Genomic DNA, 22,262 nt, shown 5'->3' with positions numbered 1-22,262 from the left:
GAGAGGTGCTTTTAGCGAGCTACGCGAAGGCGCTCTTATGTGCTCAAGCTTTACGCTAAACACCTGCCAGACCAATTTTCTTGAGCGGGTTTATTAGAGCGCCTTCTCATAAGACTGCTAGCGGGATTTCAAAAGGGCCTTCGTTCTCTCACACCCCCTCTCGTACACCTGCTGAACACGCTGCTCAATGAACTTCGGAGCAGGTTTCGCCTCCAATGTGGAGGGTCGTTGGACCACCCTCTAAAACATCAAATCGCATCCGAAAGTGGATGTAGGCAGTCAACCCGATTTTTGAAGCCAGTAATGACCGAACAGTGTACACAGTCAGCACTAGCAACACCTTCAACCGGCTGTAGGCTTGGTGTACGGGAATGCATAAGTAGGTCGCCTGCTTTTGACGGCCCGTTTGCTCAGAGGCGGTTGTACGGCTTCTATGGGCAGGCGCTCTTATGTGCTAAAGCTATCTGCCCCTCCCAACTTCGAAGCCGCAAATTGGGTGGGCGTATGTGGTGTCACCTGTGTTTGGAGCAGAGCGACTGCTGCCCACATCACATTTCCGGTTTTCGCCATCTTCCGAAAGTTCTTGTCGAATCTTACTCACACTCACACACTCCCCTCCTCCCTTCCCTCTCTCTCTCTCTCTCTCTCTCTCTCGCGGGGGAACAAAGCAATGAGCTGCTGCTAGGGATTGCTCTTCTGTTGCAGAGTCGATAACTCTTTGCGAGTCTGTAAGATATCATGGACATATCCGGCTTCGTGACCTCTATCATAACATCATTGATCATCTTCGTTGTGCTGCTAGCATTGCACTCCTGGTTGTCAAGAAGGCCATGGAACAGAGAGGTGTACTACCCCAGTAAGCTCCTCAAAGACCTTCCGCCCCCTACTGACTATGGCTTCTTCTCTTGGATCCGCCATGCCTTGCCAGTGACCGAGGACCAAATGGCTCAGCATGCGGGTCTCGATGCTACGATCTACATGGTTTTCCTCAACTCCGGTATGCTCCCCTGCTTCCAAATGTTCAATTTTACACATACTCTGTTTTTGTATGCTCCCCTGCTTTCAAATTCCAAGTTTTATATAAGATACGCTCCTCTGCGTCCAAATGTGCAATTTTTCACATACTCTGTTTTGTCATGCTCATGCTCATGCTCATGCTTTCAAAGTACACCGTTCTCTTTGCTCTCTTTTCTCCTCAATTGTTACTTTTCTGCACTCTGAGTGCATTTTGCTTCCTGTGAGTGCACTTTCTTGAGCTACAATTCTTGAACTTAGCTTCTGTTCTTTTTGGTGTGTTTGATAGAATGCTACTCGTACTACATAATTTCTGTATGTGCACTCACGGACAAGAGCACTGTTAGGTATGATTGGAGAAGCTTCTACATCAGAAAACCTTCTTGAAAAAGCAGAAACTTTTAAGACGTCTCTTGATGTCACACTTGCTACATTTGTTCCTTGAAGTGCCCATGTTCAGCTCCATCATGCAGCTGATGGAGCTTTGTGCTAAGAAATCTTTAGTTCTAAATTTTCAGTGTCCTAATTTTGCAACCGTCTCATTTCTAATCCCTGCATTTATTTTCTTTCTAGCTCTGTGGATATGCATATACACCGCGATCTTTTGTATACCCATATTGCTTCCCATTAGTGGGACAGATCATTACTTCGAGAGCAGTGCAAAGGCAGAATTTACAAACTTCGACAAAGTTGCCATGGGAAATATCTCGGTTAGTGCTCCAAATGAAGAGATTCTGTTGTGTGTATGTGGATGCACCACATACACACATGCCTTTTGTTGTACTGCACACCTCACCAAGGCTCTCTCTCTCTCTCTCTCTCTCACACACACACACACGCGCACACGCACACACACACACACTTACACTTCCACATGGGACCACAGACACACAATTCATTAAGCTTTGGCATGACTCTTTGTTTGTATCTTCCTGTGCTAGTAATTGATGAGACATGGATGTGCTGAACAGCAAAAGAGTGCACGGTTGTGGGCATTTGCAATTGCGGACTATTGGCTTACCATAAGCACCTTGTTTGTGTTATGGAAGTCTTACAAGCACGTAGTGTTTCTCAGAACTCAAGATCAAGCATCTGCTAAGGCAAAACCAGAGCAGTTTGCAGTTCTCGTTCGTGACATCCCTTCTCCACCCGCTGGCCGTTCCATTGAAGAGGAGGTTGACACCTTCTTCCGAAAGCTACATCCAACAACATACGAGACTTGCCTCATTGTGACCAATATGGCCAAGGTTAGCTCTTTTTCTTTTGGATTGGTTGCAATGAAGCTCAGCTAGGCCATTTAAACTAGAAAGCAATTCACAACATTCATATTTGATGGTTAGAAAAGTGCTGGTGTACATGTGTTCGCATGTAGGTTCGGATGTTTATGGCAAGAAAGCACACATACAAGCAATGGAGAGATGACTTCCCTCTACCCACATACAAGCATGCGCAGAGTGTCACAAGCACACTCGCAATGCAAGAAAGAAAGGGCACATACACTCATTAGAGAATAGAAGAGATATGCTGACTATATTTTCTTTTATGTGCGCTAGCTTGATCTGTTGAAGCCTTCTATCTCTCTTGTGTTCAATCCTACCCAAGTTTTCTGTTGATGCATTCGAGCCTCAAGGCAATTTATGTGTGTATAATTTGATTGGCAGGCTAATATAATTTGGACTAATATTGAAAAATATAGAAAGAAGCTAGCACACACAGAGGCTATCTGCGACATATACAAATTCAGGCCCATGCACAGAACCGGCATTCTTGGTCTCTATGGCCCTAAGGTCGATTCTATTGACTATTTTAAAGATCAGATTGAGAGGCTTGTTCCCTTGCTGCGGAATGAACAGTTGCAAACTCGTGCGAAGCGTCAGCAAGGGGCTGCAATTGTCATCTTCAACAATAGGGCAGCTGCAGCCAGTGCAGGGCAGGTAAATCCAGTCATGCATAAATTCTGGTGCAATTTTCACATAACACGAAAGATATCCAATGATGCATACAGGCAGGATGTGTGGGTGGAGCACAAGCCTGCAGCAGCTCACAGAGTAGCTCCCTTTGTTCACTTAGGTACATGCATACGTACATACATACATATGTACATATTTCAAGATAATGAATGGTTAGCTATGAGGTTAGTGCATACATACATACATATGTATGTATGTAAATACTTCAAGATAATGAATCATATGAATGATTAGTAAAGTGAGCGGCCAGATACAGAATGTCTAGCCATGGCAGATTGTCCCTTTGTGTGTATACTCGTGTTAGGTGCAAGGGGCCTATGGGGGATGGCGATGAAGGAGAACCATAGTGGGAGAGGAGAGCGTGCAAGCAAATGAGAAAAGCGAGAGATCTTCAACGAGCAGAGACCACAACATGCTCTTTTGATATTATTATTGAGGCTTCTATGTTTACCACAGGAATGTTTCCCACATAGGTAGGACCGAACGACAGAGGGCTTGAAAGTTGGGTTTTCAAGCCCTCTGTCGTTTGGTCCTACCTATGTGGTAAACTCTCATGTGATAAACAGATGCAAACCACTCTATATGTGGAGTTTGCATGGTAAGAAAAGTTTGTGGCTAATAGTATCCTAAATCCCTACATGTAGAACCCTTAATATTAAAATCAAAACAGCATGTTGTTTTAAGTCTCTGCTCGTTGAAGATCTCTCTCTCTCGCTTTTCTCGTTTGCTTGCACGCACTCCTCTCCCATCGTGGTTCTCCTTCGTTGCCATCCCCCGTATGCCCACTCCACCCAACAACGCACGCTCAAGCGTGTGTGACTAAAAAAAAGTGTGCGCGCACGTGTGCATGCATGCGTGGGTCAAGGAATGAGCTACCCATCTCCTGCAAACAGCTTATAAATGATTTCTATGGTGAAACTGTGTCTTTTATGCTTTCTCAACTTCTAAAGCATTAGTGATGCCTATTATGTTTTATTAAGCGGTACAATTGCAAACACTTGGTGCTCTCCTTGTTCCAATACCAAAGGGTAAATTTGTGCTCGCAGGCCATGCACAGCAAATATGCAAACAATTGGACAACCATGGCAGCTCCAGAGCCAAGGGAGGTGGTGTGGGGCAACCTTCCCATTTCCTTCATTAGTCGCATTATACGACAATTTTCTGTGTACTCTTTTGTTCTTTTGACAATCCTTTTCTATATGATCCCGATAGCCTTCATATCAGCTATCATTGCACTGAAGAACCTAGAGAAAAGACTTAAATTCTTGACGCCAATAACAGAGCAACCGGCAATCCGAACTGTTTTGCAAGCTTTCTTACCCCAAATCGCTCTCATTCTCTTTTTGATGCTCTTACCGGGGATGCTTCAGAAGCTTTCTCAAATTGAAGGGATACCTGCAAAGAGTCATATTGTGAGGGCAGCAGCTGGCAAATATTTTTACTTCAATGTTTTCAATGTCTTCCTGGGTGTCACACTTGCAGGAACCCTTTTTGAGTCGTTGAATGCACTCATCAAGAAACCAACCTCCATAGTGGGCTTGCTTAGTGAGTCTCTTCCGAAGCAGGCGACATTCTTTATCTCCTTCATAGCCCTCAAGTAAGTTATCTTTTGTCCTTGAAGTGGCTTACGCTGATTCTTTCTCTCTACACATCTTTGGTTTAGGAGTTAGGGATTAGGTTTTAGCGTTACCATATTTTCTTTTCATTGCCAAAATGTTTGTAGATTTCTTGTGGGCTACGGATTGCAGCTCTCTCGCATTGTGCCTCTTCTTCAATATCATCTAAAGAAGAAGTTAATTTGCAAGACGGAAGAAGAGACTAAAGAGGCCTGGGCTCCAGGATCATTCGAGTATGCGACTTGTGTGCCGGATGACATGCTAATTTTGACAATCACAATATGCTATGCAGTCCTAGCACCGGCAATTATACCCTTCACAATTATTTACTTTGGGCTAGGTTTGCTACTTATGCGGAATCAGGTACTTGTATTTATGTGCACATGTGTTCAAATGTGCACATAATGTGACTGCATTCGTCTGCATATAACCCACAAATGTGTTCGAATGTCTGTCTACCTGTACATATGTTCATGTGCTGATGGCTACTTTAATATGTTTGTGTAACTCCTACTTTGATTATGAGTCAAATGTTTAATAATTTGAGCTGTAAGTAACCGCAAATGTGCGTGAATTTCTGTCTACCTGTGCATATGCACATGTGTTGATGTCTACCTCATTATATTTGTTTGTCTTCTATTGTAGGCTCTTAATGTAATGGTACCTGATTATGAAAGCGGCGGAAGGATGTGGCCACACCTACACTCAAGGATCCTGGCTGCCCTTTTCTTGTCACAGATTACAATGCTGGGCTACTTTGGAACAAAGAAGTTTTTCTTTGTGCCCTTGATGATCCCCCCACCCATTGCCACCCTTGTATTTGCCTACCTTTGTAGAAAGTTTTACTATCCTTCCTTTTGTGCATGCCCCCTAATGGCTGCATGTGAGGAGGTGAAAGACGTGCCCTCAATAGAGTCAATTGTTGAGGCTTACACACCCGAATGTCTACGTTTGAAAGGCGGCCTCAAAAGAGAAGCTGACCCAGAGAAGCAAGAGGAATTGTAAATGCAAGCGGACTAATGAATCCACAGAGAACATCTTTCTATCTTCCTAACCAGACTAGGTTAAGCTTGGGCAAATATGCCAAATTGGTGAGCTCAGAGATTCTTTGACAAACTTTTGTGATGGTATCCATTCGCATGGAGGCATCTCATTCGATGGCATCGCCTAGTTTTGTGTGCGATATGATGTCTAGTATGTTATCTCATTTTTGCAGGAAGAGTGGGAAAGGATAGCTGGAGTCAGTTTGTTATGTAACTGATTGGTTGCCCCATGTATCTTCCTCATTTGCCATGTGAAAGATGACTATCATGAGTTGCACTTTTCTAAGGTTAATTCCTGGACTCATTTGTATACACCCGGGGACGGTAGGCATTTGAAAGGCCAAGACGCACCAATACGTGTAGGGATGCAGTTTGGCATATGTGCATGCATGCGTGTGTGGGCTTTGTGTGGGTGTGGGGGTGTGAGAGAGACAGGTAAGCGAACGAAGCTCTCCCTTCTCAACTCTTGCCAAAATTGACAGAGTTGGGAAACCCTTTGTTCTACCCCCACCCAATGGTAGAGTTGGGAAATCCTTTAGTCAAGCTGCAATGATATTTCTCTGCGTTTACAGCTGCACGACAAGGTTGCTGATGCACGGCAGGGGTAGAACCCCAGCTCGTGCGAATCTGCCCTAAGTTGTGAAGGGAGTGGTGTGTGTGAAATTTGAACATTGGAAATCTCTCGTCATAAAGTGACTCTTTGCATTTCTATGATACGGAATGTGTAATACTGTACAGGATGGACGGTTTGAAATCTGAGGTTGGTAAGGTTTTCACATGAAAGTACAACTCCTTGTCTGGCAAATTGGCAATGCAAGCATGGGCCCTGACACTTTTACCTTTAAGGGATTTGACTTAAAGGCAAATTGGCGTTGCAAATTTTCAAGGATGGGCCTTGACACTTTTGTCTTTACTTGGCTTTAAGAAATTTGATGTACAGTACTACTGCTTTTGAAAGCCATGGGCAATGATTTGTCCTTGCAATGATGCACACACATAATGACTGGCTCCTTTTTTTTTTATAAACCATCAAGGTCGGGTCCCGGGGTGGGGGGGGCTGATTCATCTACTGGCCATTATTGGCTGTAATTTCAAGAAGCAGCCGACATATTGCCGACAAGTCAGCAGCTGTCAGGAATTACACTTCCTCCTGTAGGCGCTCCTCTAGTGTGTCACCACCTCAGCTGCTGGAAAGCAAGGATAGCCCTCCACATCAGCAGCAGTAATCATGTACCCTCCTGCACAAACTGCTACAGGGCTGCAGACCCTTGCTCCAATGGTAGCTTGCCAGGTCAGCGAACAAAACAACATACCGTTAGGACACATCAGTGCACGGAATGTTGTCACCTAATGCAGATAGCGTGCTACAGGAACATGCCGTGTCATCAGCTGTAATGATCTCTGCACAGTCCTTGAATGTTACCTGTTCCATGGGCATGTGCTTGACTGTCACCTGCCATCATCTACTGTCGATCACCACCTGCCATGTGCAGCTGTATATGTATTGGCCCCCCTCCCCCCAACCCTTGATGGCTGGGAATGGTCTCCCCGATGGCTCTCGGTGGATCCATGTGCAGCTGTATATGTATTGGCCCCCCTCCCCCCAACCCTTGACGGCTGGGAATGGTCTCCCCGATGGCTCTCGGCGGATCCATGTGCAGCTGTATATGTATTGGCCCCCCTCCCCCCAACCCTTGAACAGCCGGGAATGGTCTCCTCGATGGCTCCCGGCATCCGCCGATCACCAAGGGGTCGAAGGATTATGAGGAATGGTTCCCGAGGGACTATTTCCTACCCCGTCACAGTCGGGGGTCAGGGGGCATGCATTTTGGGCCATCAATCTATTGTCCATTAGATTGTGGAAAAACTTGCTGCAGCCGATGGATGTCGGACACATCAGCAATTGTAATACAAGTCCAACTGCTCCAACGGCAGTGCGACAACTCAGCGACTGGAACTGCTGCCACATCAGCGCACACAATATTTTGTTGTTGTCTGCAATATTCTGCTGCTGTCTGCACTATCGGCTGCTCTACAGTTTCGCCACCTCAGCAGTTGGAATCGGTAGTGCACACTAGCTGGCCCCCCTCCCCCCAACTTGTGATGGTCGGGAATGGTCGTGCAGTGACCATTCCCTGAAAAACGTGCTCCCACCATGGCTCCCGGCCTCCGCCGGTCGCCATGTGGTCGCCTGTTATTTCAGGGAATGGTACTGCATGACCATTCCCTACACCATAAGCGCGAGGAATTATATTAGAAGAGCAAGAAAATTAGATGGCCGTAGTTTTTCATGATCTTCTGGATTTGGATGTGTTGTACAAGGGCAGTAGTCTTTTTGTTAATAGTCTGTCAAGTTGCAGCCGGCTGTAGCTGCCCCATTGACTGGCTCTTTGCTGTCAAAGTCGGCCAGGGGACACCCCATGCAAATCGCAGCCTTCCATCTACTGTTGGTTAAAGTGTGGAAAATGACTGTCGAGCTTTTGGATGCTTGACATATCAGCAGATGTAATTTGCAGCCTGAGCCAATCTTTGCTATAACAGAAAAATCCGGAAAGAGGCATTTCCTCTGACCATCCACTAGGCACTAAATTGCAGAAAGTTCATGTTGAGGTCTAGGTGCGTGACAAGTTGGCAGCGGTTATTTGCAGTCTGCAGAGCCTATCATTGCTATCCAAGTCAGCCCAGGGAATGATGAGGTGTAGCACATCAGCAAGGCGGACATCCCAATTGTAACAGTGATGGATTGAATGGTGCTGTAAAGGAGGCATTGCATTGTGCTGTCTTCACAACATTTGCAGTTAGCAATGTGGTCTCTCCAGTGTCTTAATTGGCCATCGTGCCGTGTGAAAATTAAGAATGCTAGAAATTCAATGATACCGATTCCAAGCAAGAGGAAAAGAAGGAAATATTTTGCTTAAAATTTGAGGAACATAATGTAAAAATCACAGAAAAATTAGCTTTAACTTTTAGAATATCCTCTTTGGAAAACTAGGAAATATTCTGTTTAAAATGTGAACTCTAAATTGTAGAATATCCTCTTTGACGTCAGGAAAATGATCTCTCTCTCTCTCTCTCTCTCTCTCTCTCTCTCGCTGGAAGCCCGCTATTGGGTAGTGGAATGAGTAAACTATTGGTGGACTTCTAGGCTTGCGGCTGTTGGAATAAAGCGAGAGGGGGGCAGAAAGAACTCAAGACGTGATTCGACCCAGGGAGCACGTTTCTTGTGATTTTAATGTCCTTTTTTTGAGAACGATGGAATCTTTTTTGAAGTGCTTGGAATCTGTTGAGATGTTGCCGTGTCTTTGAGGAGAAACAAGTAATAAAATCACAAGGCCTTCCAGTGCCACTAGATGGGTAAAACTACAAGGCCCGCTTGAACGTTGGCCCAAGAGGGACCCCCCGCCCCCCCCCCCCCCCCCCCCCCCCCCCCAAAAAAAAAGCTCACAATTGTGAGTGGATGTATTAGCTTTTCCAAAATGTACAAGATAACCTCAAGCTCCTGCGTAGAGGGAAGCTCAATGGTATATTACTAAAGCTAGCACTTTAATCATTTAAGAGAAACTAAGATCTAAACATATCATAAAGTGACTATAAAATTAAGCACTTTATTTGGATCCAATCGTTGCTTGGGGTGCAGGATAGCTAGTGAAGATCTGGCCCACCTATTCATGGAAAGCCAGGTGATAAGAGGATTGGTAGGGAAAATCTGCAAGTGGGTCCAAAGGACATGGCATATCCGGTTCTTCAAGACTGATTTGTTCCTTGGTGGCAAGAAGATGGGAAGTCTTGTTCTTCTCATCTGCACTCAAACTGTCAGGTACTACTTCTTTCACCACATATGGTAGACGAGGAACCGCCATGTGTTTGAAGGAGACGTTGACGTGGCAAACTTCTCAGAGATTATACAAGAAAGCAGAGTGATGATCCGTCCGCTTGAAAGCAAGCAAGACTCGAGAGATTGTTCTAGGGCTACCCACACCATGTTGTCAACCTACGAGAAGTAAAAGCCTAGAACTATAGTTCACCTACTTTGTAAAAAGCTGGTCATGTTTAGCATCGTTGAGAGGCGGTAAACATCCAATTTGTAACCTTTAGCACCTTAAGGCTCGGCTTGAGCTTAAGGCTGTTTTGTATTTTTTATGATGTGCTTAATACAATTCACTCACAAATTGTGAGTTTTGCAAAAAAAAACAAAAAAACACTTATATCATGCTCATAGTAAAATGCATCTAAACATCTTGATTTTATCTTTGCTAACATATATTTGCCATCTTATGTTGGTCGATAAGAGATGTGCTTGCAAAGTGGACACAATTGCTTATAGATCTATCCGGAAAAATATAACTTAATATTACTAGAAGTATAGCACTATTGATTGCTTTGTTGAAATGTATACGCGTAAATGCAAACAAAATAACACACATATTTATACCAATTTAGAGGAAATTCATAGCTCTCAAAAATAGGGTATCAAGAAAGCATGCCTAAGTGTAATTTTTGTTTCTACTTTTCAATCACAGCATGATTAAATTATCAAGACATAGAAGTTTTTACATGTACCTCATGCCTGGCTCCTACATGGCATGTTGCATGGGTGTCGGACCGTCTACAACCTTTCAAGCATCAACCCCCCATTGCATGCCACTGTTCCTTCCTCCTTCATGAACACCTCATTTTGCCACCTTCAATCCCCTCCCTCTTCATTTGCTTCACTTCTAAATTTCATTTCCTTATCCTAGATTCTCACTAAGCTAATGAGTCCAAAATTGTGACAACCTGCTCATGGATTGAATGCCATAAACACAGAATCCAATTTGTTTGTTTTTTTTTTAATGGCATAGCGAAAAGATTTGCAAATGGGTCCAAAAGACAAAAAGATACTTTAAAAATGATCTTTTCCAAGGAGGCAAAGTGTTCAAGAGCCAAGAGGATCCTTATGGTAATTCAAATTGTTCAATTTGGCTACTTCAAACAGGCCTGGAACGCCAGAATTTATCGAGTCTTTGAAAATACCATGAAAACAACTAGGTTCATAGAGATAATTCAGGAAACAAGGGGCAGTTATCAGCATTGACAAACATCTGAAGTGGGATAGGGCTTGTGGTGCAACAATGATGAGTGACCCTTCTAGGTAAGGGCATATGCCCTATCTCTATCCTGGGGTGGCGTCCCTTTTCACCTATGTAACTATGGTCTTTTAAAAACGTCATGGCTCGGTACGAGCATGGCATGATGTTGTATTTTTTGGTCTTGATAACATAACCCCCTCACCATTGTGAGTTCCCCCCCCCCCCCCCCCCCCCAAAAAAAAAAAGCTTATATTCTTTTATTAGAAGCCTATTTGCAAAGGCTAAGAACTTTAATTATCTTGAACATCGTGGAAGTGAAAAATTTGTCTATGTATATAGAAAAAACGCCTCTCCTCCACGTGGTACATCAATTAGGTGGCCATGGTGATGCCTACACGCGGCCCTTGCCCGGGACCATATAACATGGCTAATATTTGGGAGCGATAAGCACAATCCCTTGTGGGCCCTCGGTGTGTCCGAAAAAAAACGCCTCTCCTCCATGTGTGAGACAACTTCACAGGTCACAACCCAACATTCTAGCAGTGTCATTTTTATGATGGCCAAGCCCAAGTACATGTGATTATCTCTATCCGATTCAAACAACCCTCAAAGACACAAAACTAAGATGTATATGCAAAAAGACAAAGGCACACACACACACACACACACACACACACACACACACACACACACACACACACACACACACACACACACACAGATGTAACGCGCACATGAAGCGTTCATGCTGCGATCGGTGGCCCCATGATCGCGCTTACGCCGGCCGTTCGTGCAAGGGGTAGAGGTGACGTACTGTTGTACTGCAAAGCTTAGAGAGAACACGAACCAGCGAGCTCCATCTCAGCTATGACGCAGCTTTTGCAGGCCTGCAGCACGTTGAGAATGCATCTCGCCATGAGAACGCAGTGAACGTTGTATGAGCTGATGAAGAGGGGGGGGCTTCATTGCTGTGGCAACGTTCGTTAGTTGTTTTGCTGAGTGCAAGGGCGTGGTGGGTCTTGCTGAGGTGGAGGTACCTCTTTGATCGATCAGGCACACTGAACGCTTCATGTGCGCACCATAAGAGAGAGAGAGAGAGAGAGAGAGAGAGAGAGAAGGAACATGTGGGCTTTTGCCATCTAGATCTATAGAGGAGCGTTTCGACTTGGGAGTAATTCTAAAAAAGTGAACAAGTGAACAATATTTGGGACAACTATGTATGCATCATAGTAGAAAATAGGAAATTCAAAAGATGCCCAAAGCAAATGATTTTTCTCCCCGTCGATTCTCCCTCGACAATGTTGGGAGCCTTGTTGGTGGCGTTCAGGCTCTGTGTGGGTTCAACCCACGCCCTCGCTTGCACGGGCCTCGTCTCCTCGCTGGCACGGTGCTGCGTGCAGAAGATCCCCGAAGAGACTCGTCGACCTTTGAATTCATACAGCTGTGAAAAAACCCCTTGATTTCTTGCAAAGATTCCATGCTCCCTTCCTCAGACTAAGGATGTGGACCATACCAGATATTTTCAAGAATCTCTTGCTTAATGAATTTGTTTTATCTTTCTTATCATTAGGAAAAATATGAACCCTCTAGGGGCCCTTTGGGATTAAGGTTAATTAGAGGCCAACCAATGAGAAGAGGGTGGTGGACACACTCTATGCCCTCAAAAATGTAGGGGGACAAAGTAGTCTTACACTTTTTAAATGGGCTCTTACCTAGTGAGAAGGTGGGGTGGGGGGGGGTGGGCCATATGGAACCTCCAACTTCCCTCCTTTTTGATCCGGTTCTGAAAAAATCTCAAAAATTTGAAATTTTTCAAAAATTTCAAAACTCAAATTTCATCTTCTGAAAACCCCCCTAAAACTATTTTATGGTCAAAAAAGCATTTTTTGATCTCAAAAAGTCAAAACGTGCATCCAAAAACCCTAAAATTCAAAATTTTTAAAAAACTTTTAAAAAATCTTTTTTTGCTATCCAGAGCTCCCCCAAAATTAGTTATTAGGCAAAAATGGATTTTCTCTCTCTAGAACCCCTTTTCCAACCCCTCCTTGGTTGCAACCATCACAATCATCCTCTACTCCAACACTCTCTCTCTCTTTAAACCATCTCCATTGTTGCAACAAGGAAGCTCGTCTCTCCTCCCCTACCACCTTCCATTGCCACACCAAGCAAGGCTTATCCACCTTCTCCTCCCAGTGCCACACCAAGCAAGGCTTATCCACCTTCTCCTCCCAGTGCCACACCAAGCAAGGGTTGTCCACCTTCTCCTCCCATTGCCACAAGGGTTGACCATTTTCTCATATCACTTTATCACACCTACATTGTAGCAACAAGCAAGGTTCTTCTCCTCCTCCTAGTTTGCTTTGCTCAACCATGGCCAACTCTACTTCGCAAAGGCGACCAAAGGATGAGGTCACAGCACTTGCATGCCACAACACTAGAGGTGTAGATGATGAGTGGGTGCCACAAGAGTTCACCAAAGGTGCTTGGGTATACATGCAACCATCTGCTGTTGGTCCTCATCGTGTGCGGAATCGTGCAAACTTGGATCTTCATTGGAAAGGAAAGCTCCTTGGCTTCAAGAACCGCAAAGACAAGGGGACCATAGCCATTGTGCAACATGTTTTCTCAATGTCAACCATGCACTTGCAACAACCACCTCGATTTCCAACACATTGTAAGTACATGTTTTGAGAATACAAAGCTAGGTGTGAAATCACAGTGTAATGTTATTATGGATTCATACTTAACATTTGTCATGCATTTATAGTCATATTTCCATCCACGTTGGTGGAGGAGCAGCCACTACATAGTCTCTCCGGCACATTCAATGCTATACATGCGGATATTGGAGCAATAATGTTCCCGCATCTTTGCCCAACCAAACTGGTTCAAAGAAGGATTTTCTTCTATTCTCACTCCTATATTGTCCCTACTTCTACACAAGCATTTGGAACGCTTGAACCCATCAAAGTAACTTCCTTATTAAGTATGGAGTGGCCGGTCCCAGATTTGTGGTCGGTAGCATCTTTCAAGCAAAAGATGATAATGGATGTCCAAAACTCTTTGAAATACTCTAAAGCTTCTAGGTTTGTGGGCTTGAGCTGGTGTTTGCCTATTCATTGTTTTGTGCACATTTTTAAAGAGTTTGGATTTGTGGAGACTACCACAATGCTTGTATGTAAAGATGCGCATTACGAGGAATTAGGAAGGCTTTTAGAAGAGGAATGGGGTTTTGTGGAGGGCATGCACAACGGGGACCGGTACCGTTGTAAGGTTGGAGCTTCAGGTATTGGAATGCGCTATTTGAAATCCCGCACCTCCTTGTACATACGATTTCACTATGATCGTTGGATGTGCAAGCTTGGAGTGTGGACTCCCTTACAGAGTGTAGACGGCGCTATTGCAAGCTTTGACATTGCAGTGAAGATGCCCAACGATGCTTTGGAGGTAGTCCAAGTGAACAAGCATTGGACTCTCAGTAATGTTCGAGAACATTTGGTTATTATGGGTTTTGAGGCCCTTCAACAAGCACAATTTCGTTTACAAGGTCACAAGGTGAGAATCCTTCCACCACATTTTCAATACATCATGGTTTGTCGATCATTAGATGCTTATTGTTATGAATGTCCGTAGATTGGGAAGAGAATGGAAGACAAATTGAAGGTCGAGGAGGACTGGGGGATAGATGGAACTATGCTATCGATCTTATAACTTTGTAAATCTTGCAATTTTCATATTGATCCCCGCTGTAATCAACATGATTTGCTTCGGCAAATCATGCCTTTGAATATAATTTTTTGCATTGGGATGAGAAATCATTTTTTGGTGAAAGTGTCTTTTTTTTTTAATGTCTTAAAAAAAGGGTACATTATAAAAGGGGGGCCACCTAACTCATTCACTATTTTCACTTTTGCAACTCCTGAGCTCCTCCACTCTCTATCCACACCCCATGCTAAACATGGATGTTGCCACAGCCTCTGCATCTGTACCCACATCCACCCCTTTGTCACGCTTCATCCTCTTCCTCGAGGACACCAAATACAAAGGGAAGTTGGACTTCCACACCTTTTTTACTCGTCTCCCTGACCTTGACGCCACAATTGCCCTTCAGATGGATGCATTTGAGGAGATTTCTGCGTTCATGGAGGAGCACATCATAAAATATTTTGTATCTATCCCCCCACATGCAGGGATCTGGGTGCCTTGCGATCTTTTGCGCTATATACACAAAGGTGATCGTCCATTCGCCAAGCGGTTGCAACGATTCCAAGAAATTGCAACCAATGCAGGCCATTACTTGGACGAGCAAGCCCCTGGGGTGTCAGCGCTCAAGAAGCGCAAGTTGGGGGTGGAGTACCTTTCTCGGCTCGCAACATTTATCTTCTTGGTGAGCGAGGAACCTGATTTGGAGGAGCTCCGCTTACCACACCTTCAAGTTGGGTCCTTTATCAAGGACACCAAGGAGCAGCAGGTTATCCCCATGAACCCTGCAGCGGAAGGAAAAGCACACCAGCTGGAGTACCCTAGGGGTCTTGAGGAAGTGGTTGAGAAATCCATAGTTGCGGCTGGCCCTAGTGACACTCCAGTGCCACTACCACTGACAGATGTGGCTATCCCAGAGGTAGAAATTAGCCGCTTCTCCTCAGTGTTAGTGGATAGGGAGGATTTTGTGTTCCTGCATGATTTGGAAAAAGCATTTGGCCTGCGCATGGATGAATGCTTGAGCGTGCTATGCAACAGCAGCAAATGTCCCTTAGACAATACGCCAGATGCCCTAGAAAGCAAGCTCTTACCAGATGGGGACTCTGTTGCTGACACTATTGCAGTTGTATGTGCGGAGGTCTTGGCAGCAGAGCAGTTGCACGTGGCTGATGAAGATTTCCAAGCCACGCAAGCCAAGGTTGAGGCTGCTAGGATGCCTATGCCATTATGCAACCTCCCATCTGATGATCCAAAGCTTGTATCTGTGGTGCATGGGACCATTGACTTGGATGCAAAGGGCAACAGGGAGGAGGATGACAAGGAGCAGGAGGTAAACTGTACCTAATTTTCATGTTACTATTTTATCCTTCGTTGTCTTTTTTCTCAACCTTCATCGGTTTATGACAGGATGTTGTGGAGGTTGATGATTTTGCTGCAAGGACGGGTGGCAAGCGGACGGGCTTTGGACCTCAAGCTTCCCTTGCGCATTACCTCGGACAACTCCCCCCTAGCGATGTGGCCATTATCCATAATGAATTTACTCCCCAAGCCCATTTTATGACTTGGTCATTAAAAGCTTTGAGCAAGTTTTTGTGTTTGAGTACCATTGCTCAAACTGCGCATCAAGTGTTCCTAGTGCGTAGATCCCTTGTATGCACAGCGTTTGGCACTGGCTTTCATGGTAAAGTGCTTGCCCAGATAGGGATACATGCTTCCATTGGCTCAACTGACCCAAATGCCATAGCGCAGTCCCTCTTGACTGGGGAGTTGCCTTACGCGCAAAATAGGCGCCAGGAAATGGTCAAAAAAATTCTGAACTCCTCAGATACATGATGTAAAATCACCGTGCTAGAAGGAATAAAAAATATTTGAAATTTTCTCTCTATATTGCAAATTCTTTTCAATCTGATTTGTCAATCTTGAAAATTGTTTCAATTGGTGATATGAATTGTTTTTTGACTTTGTTATTTCAAGGTATGTAATTGCAGTCAAATTGAGTATAATTGTGATTTTTAAGTACCCTAGGGGGTTAGATTAGCCTATAAGCTGCAAAAAATGCCTGGCCACAAGGGCGCGCAAATGGCCCATCCATCAGTTTTGGATGGGCCATTTGCGCGCCCTTGTCGCCAGGCATTTTTTTGCCCCTTATAGGCCAATCTACCCCCTAGGGTACTTAAAAAGCAAAAATTTATTGCAATGGATTGGTTTTGCAGCATTCATTTAAATGCAACCTTTTTATGGCAATTCCAGTATATGTTCACACTCAAGGACACTAGAAAAGCTCAAATCAATTATGAAATGAAGTTTCCAGCAAACTATCACTTGCTTTAGTTCTACCTACTACACCCTTGCACCAAAAAGTCAAATTACATTGGACACTTGGTTTCCCAATATGTTATTTGTTTTGATATCCTATAAGGAATTCAAAGCTTGAAATGACCAAAAAAAAGGTGTCCATAAGGATCCATATAAAATATTGATGCAAAACCAATCCATTGCAATAAATTTGTGCTTTTTAAGTACCCTAGGGGGTAGATTGGCCTATAAGGGGCAAAAAAAGGCCTGGCCACAAGGGCGCGCAAATGGCCCATCCATAACTGATGGATGGGCCATTTGCGCGCCCTTGTGGCCAAGTCTTTTTTTGCCCCTTATAGGCCAATCTACCCCCTAGGGTACTTAAAAAGCACAAATTTATTGCAATGGATTGGTTTTGCATCATTCATTTAAATGCAACCTTTTTATGGCAATTCCAGTATATGTTCACACTCAAGGACACTTGAAAAGCTCAAATCAATTATAAAATGAAGTTTTCAGCAAACTATCACTTGCTCTACCTACTACACCCTTGCACCAAAAAGTCAAATTACATTGGACACTTGGTTTCACAATATGTTATTAGTTTTGATATCCTATAAGGAATTCAAAGCTTGAAATGACCAAAAAAAGGTGTCCATAAGGATCCATATAAAATATTGATGCAAAACCAATAGGTTTTAGTAAATTTGGTTATTTTAAGTACCCTTGGGGGTAGATAAGGCTACAAGGGGCAAAAAAAGGCCTGGCCACAAGGGCGCGCAAATGGCCCATCCATCAGTTTTGTATGGGCCATTTGCGCGCCCTTGTGGCCAGGCCTTTTTCTGCCCCTTGTAGGCTTATCTACCCCTAAGGTTACTTAAAATGCACAAATTTACTGAAATTGACTACAATTACATACATAACTTGAAATTACAAAGATAATAGACAGAGTAGACACAACTGTTGATCATATTGTCATTGGAAAGTCAAATCATTACAAAGATAAGGGTGTGCAATACAAAAAGAGGGGTAACTTCGGCTAATGCTCGAAGTCTCGTCGCAATCGTCGTGCAAGCTGCATATCTTTTGGCTGTATTGTCACTCGCTTTGCATGAATGGCACATAGGTTGGTATCTTCCAACACTGAAATGATGTGGGCCTCTGCAGCTTCTTGAATAGCCTCTAGCGCTATTGCTTGCATTCTATACTGATTTCCATAGCTTTGAAGCACTTCCTTCACAATGCGAGCAAAGGAGGCGCGTCGAATCAAGAGCTCCGTCGTCTTCTAGTAGTGGCGGATTTTTGCAAATGCCCTTGCTATTTTTCGGCGCCGCTGCGGTTGTCTTGGGGGCACTTGCACATTTGCTGGCGGGCGGCGTGAAGGCTTCTTGAAAAACTTAGACTTGTGTCTGTTTACATGCTTAGGGGCTGGTTCTGTAGCCTGTTCTGATTCTTCCTCTTCCCTTGGTTGCCGATCTTGTTGTGTGGGGAGAGCTCCCTTGCCTTGAGGCAATGTCTTCCCCCCAACGGCCACTCGGTGTGTGCGCGGTATGTTTTCTCGCATCCATGGTGGCTCACTCTCTGATTCGGTGTGTGTATTGACCACCCGAGTCCTGGATGGTCCTGCTTGTGATTGGGGGCGCGACGGCTGCTCCCTATCGGACTCTGATGTTTGCTGGCCCTCTGCTTCTCTCCAACGCTGGGCACGTTGCTTCATTCTCTTTCTAGGTGTTATATCTTGAGGAGGTGGAGATTCAACAGTCCTTGATGACTCTCGTGCCCTACCACCATGCCCACTACCAGAAGAGTTCCTGGAACGGCCAGGTGTTCGTAGCCGTTTTCTTGTGCCTTTAAGCCATGACGGCTTCTCACATCCTTGGAGGGTGTTTTTGTTGGCAGGCGGATGCTCTTTCGCGGTTTGTTTGGTGCGCGCCATTTCGTTGGTAAGAGCTCACCTGTTCTTAAGAAATGAGTGATTTATGAGAGCATGCAATATTTATAAGGGCCCATTTAAAAAGGGCCCTGTTCACACTAATTTTTTTAAAAGAAGTATTATTTTTTAAATAAACATGTCGCTAAGAGTTGGACACTGCGTTCACGTTTAGTGACTCGCGCAGTATCCACTTTGATCCTTGTCGCACTCTGCATCGCCGCCATGCAGCATGCTTGGTGGGACCTTGCGACATTTGCCACTTGTTGCTATGCTCTTGACGACTCCATTTGCGCACTTCAATAGCAATCTTGGATTGTCGCGCACGCTCCATTGTGAGCTTACGAGCAAATGTTGTGCGAAAAAACCAGTTGGACATCTCCTCCAAATAATTGGATTGCACCATTCCACCACCATGTCGAGTATTTTTGAAGTACACTCCCCTTGCTCGATAATGGGACTTCTCCATGCCTTGAGTACTAAAAATTTCAAGCGATCCATACTTGTGCATAAAAAATGCACCATGCGCAAATAAGATATGCTGTTCACATGAGCAAACGATCCACATTAGTAAATAAAAACAATCCCTTGTAATGAATACACCATGAATGACTTACCATGTAATGTGTGATGTTATTTTCACCCCAAGAAAGGGTGAAGACCTTGGTAAAATCCGCCAAAGCTTCTTGAAATGATTGCCGTTGTTCTTCTGTTGTGCTGTTAGGGCTCATAAGCTTGACCATTTTATCAAAATGGGCCCAAACTTGCTTGCGCTTGTTTGCAAGCTCGCCATTTGAATCATTGTCAGTAGTAGCTTTGCATAACTCCTTCCAAAGCTCCCAAAGGTTACCTGCCTGCTGGTTGGAGCTGCTTTGAGCATCATATCGACTTGGCTTTCCTTGGGAAACTTTCTTCAAAAAGTGTCTAGCTTTTTGTCCACTCATTGACACTTGTTGAGCAATTTCATGGGCCTCCCCTGTGTTCTTTGCAGCAACTATAGACACATTTCCACCATGACAGCCAATGGAATTCAAGAGTACCTCCACTCTTTCGATCGCTTCCTGGGACTTTTCCAACGGTTTCATTGTGAAAGCATAGTCAATGTGGAGCTTCAATAGCCTATCAAAAATACGCATGAATGAGTGTAATGTACAAAAATGTACATTCGATAGAGGAAATCGAAAGATTGGATTCCAAGTGTGGTCCTTTTGATCACGGTCTGGGGCATTGAGCATGGGACATCTCAGAATAGACGCTTCCCATTCTCTACCTTCATCTCCAACATCATGACAATCTAACCCTTGTTCTCCATGCCCTTGCCATGGAAGCATGTAACTGACCTTTGCAGTGCTCTTATGTGATATTTGTCCATTAGGTTTGTACCCTCGAGTGCAAAATGGACAAGGCATGAGAGAAGAAGCCCCTTGTTTGCAGCCAAGCAAACACTTTATGGTCCTCAAATCCCCACCTAAGTGCCACTCCACATCATAACTACCAAAGCCCTCAATCTCCAACTTCTGACCTGCAATTTGGGAGTGTATTACTTCTGTGATCCATGGAGTTCTCTCAAAAATCCACGAAAGTACTCCATTGGTCTCTTTGGGCACCTCAATAGCACCCAACCACCAAATGTCTTTCTCTGATTGCACGCTAAAAGATAGGGTGGGATATGGCTCGACTGAATCCCTTCGCTTGGTTTGCAGAAGGGCATCGTTCATTAGAGTGACACTTAGCCTCTCTAACCTTCGGCCTTTCACTATTTGACACTCATCGAGTTTCAACACAAAAGCGACTTTTGTGCCAAGCACTACAAAATAAATAGTGCTAAGACCTTAAACTTCAGCTTCTATGAAAAGAATAATACCAAAGAAAAAAGTAAAGTGTGTCACCTTCTTCAGGTAACTCGTAAAATCTAAGCATGGCTTCTTGAAGCCTTCTAAGTTCCACGAAAATATTGTTCCACATTGTGTAAGGAAAGCCCTTATTCGAAGGTCTTATGGATTGTTTCTTACCTTTTCCCCTTGTCTTTGTTGCGCACGAAGCATAAAGGGAAGTTGGCATTGTGTCCTCAATGTGTAGGTATGTCCCAATGCGGGAGAACACATCTTCGTTTGTGGCCTTCTTTGCGAGCTTGACCTTGTGAGGAACGGGAAATAGGTTTTCCACAATGCCATGTTCTTTGAGGGCATCCTTTAGGAGTTGAAAAATAGCCTGATAGGCTTTGGTGCTGATTCCAGCCTCATCACAAGATTGTTGAACGTCATCATCATTAACCACATTTCTTAATTTACGCATAAGGTCCTTGGTGACTGCATCCTTAATGTGCTTACCTCCAGATGATTGTAAGATAGAAATAACGTCCTCGGTATTGAGACAACTAGTGAGAAGGTTGACTCGATTATCTTGGCTTGTTCCACCGCATGCCTCCTGGATGAAGTTTCTAGAGACAAATAAACATAAATGTTAGAAAATAGTGTGAAGTAAAAATGCAGCATGCAAGTAAAGACCAAATCACCTTGTGGCTGTAACTCGTCGTTTGCGTGCTCCTCCGGAATGTGCAAGAGTTTCAATGGATGAATACGGGCATTTGCGTTCCCTTGCACCAAGGGGTGTTTCTTTCAAGTATGTGATGGTGTTGGTAAGCTTCTGGATGTGGGAATCCTTTTCTTGCATTTGTTGTTCAAGACTTTTAACTATCCTCTCCGAAGAGGCAACACTCTCTTGTAATGTCGTCGTCTTGAGGTGAAGAGCTTGACATTCGTGCATCCACATATGCAAAGAAGCACCTGCACCCATACACAGCCGCTTGCAATAGCCTAACAAGCCTGCTTCTCCCCTCCCAAGAAATTGAAGAAATGTGGAAAGGCTATTAAACGGTAGATGGAAGCGGCTTATAGGATCGTAAGGGTACAAATGGCCATCCACCCAAATGTCAACATTGGTCTCACAAGCGGTGCGACGTTCCTGTGATGACCTTTGATCACCTTCACTAGTGGTCTTCGGTGCAAATGACGTGGGTAAGCGAATATGTATGCTTTTGGTGTGCGGAGTACGTGGTGGTGGAAGCAAACCATTTGTGATGTGCGTGAGCACCATGGAAGCTGTTGCGTGAGGAAGCAAATGATGAAAAGATAGAGGGGGAAGGGTAGAGAGGCCGAGCAGGATGGGAGGAGAGAAGGAGGGAGGGAGGGGAGGGAGAGATTGGGGAGGAGGAGGAAGGTAGGGGCAGAGAGGGAGAGGAGAGGGAGAGGGAGAGAGGAGGGAGGAGGGAGGAGGGAGGAGGATGAGAGAACAAAATGTTTATTACTTTTTGGGGGAATTTTTTTTTGAAAAAATGGACTTTCTAAGCTTGTGGGTTAAAAAATGGGTCAAAAAATGATTTTGGATATGTATATATGTTGGGAGGGAGTTTTAAGTAAAAAACAAATAAAAATGATTTTTTTTAAAAAGTCAAATTTTGACTCTTTTTGACCCACGGAATTGCTGATGTGGACATACCCCTATGCTTCCTTCACTTTAAAAAAGGCTAGAGAGAGAAAGCAACCTTTTAGGTCCACATCCTACATTTGTCTAAAAAAAAGGCTAGAAAAGCCTACTCAAAACTACCTTCTTCAATGCCCTTG

General features: G+C 44.3%; 1 protein-coding gene across 2 annotated transcripts; it reads left to right on the top strand.

Annotated features, from left to right (window-relative positions):
• The first annotated feature begins 521 nt into the window (after positions 1 to 521).
• Positions 522 to 5,935, top strand: LOC147422309 (hyperosmolality-gated Ca2+ permeable channel 3.1-like). 2 transcript variants are annotated; one of them, XM_086502604.1, is made up of 7 exons: positions 522 to 997; positions 1,588 to 1,724; positions 1,986 to 2,261; positions 2,676 to 2,948; positions 4,031 to 4,581; positions 4,708 to 4,963; positions 5,246 to 5,935. In XM_086502604.1, the coding sequence occupies exons 1-7, from the start codon at positions 739 to 741 to the stop codon at positions 5,603 to 5,605; spliced, it is 2,112 nt and encodes a 703-aa protein (XP_086358730.1). In that variant the 5' UTR covers positions 522 to 738; the 3' UTR covers positions 5,606 to 5,935. The 2 variants fall into 2 exon arrangements, with proteins under 2 accessions (XP_086358730.1, XP_086358731.1); XM_086502605.1 differs by lacking the exon at positions 522 to 997 and having other exon boundaries at positions 1,956 to 2,261.
• Positions 5,936 to 22,262: the final 16,327 nt, after the last annotated feature.

This window comes from Adiantum capillus-veneris, chromosome 27 (assembly GCF_014529385.1).
Source record: "Adiantum capillus-veneris isolate H3 chromosome 27, ASM1452938v2, whole genome shotgun sequence".
Taxonomy (NCBI): Eukaryota; Viridiplantae; Streptophyta; class Polypodiopsida; order Polypodiales; family Pteridaceae; genus Adiantum; species Adiantum capillus-veneris.
The sequence above is the reverse complement of the archived record's forward strand: the minus strand, read 5'-3'. Positions and strand labels throughout refer to the sequence as shown.

Coding starts and splice junctions, on each gene's coding strand:
- LOC147422309 (XM_086502604.1), top strand. CDS start 739: ATGGACATATCCGGCTTCGTGACCTCTATCATAACATCATTGATCATC. Junction 2,262..2,675: donor TTGTGACCAATATGGCCAAG/GTTAGCTCTTTT, acceptor TTTGATTGGCAG/GCTAATATAATTTGGACTAA. Junction 4,964..5,245: donor TGCTACTTATGCGGAATCAG/GTACTTGTATTT, acceptor CTTCTATTGTAG/GCTCTTAATGTAATGGTACC.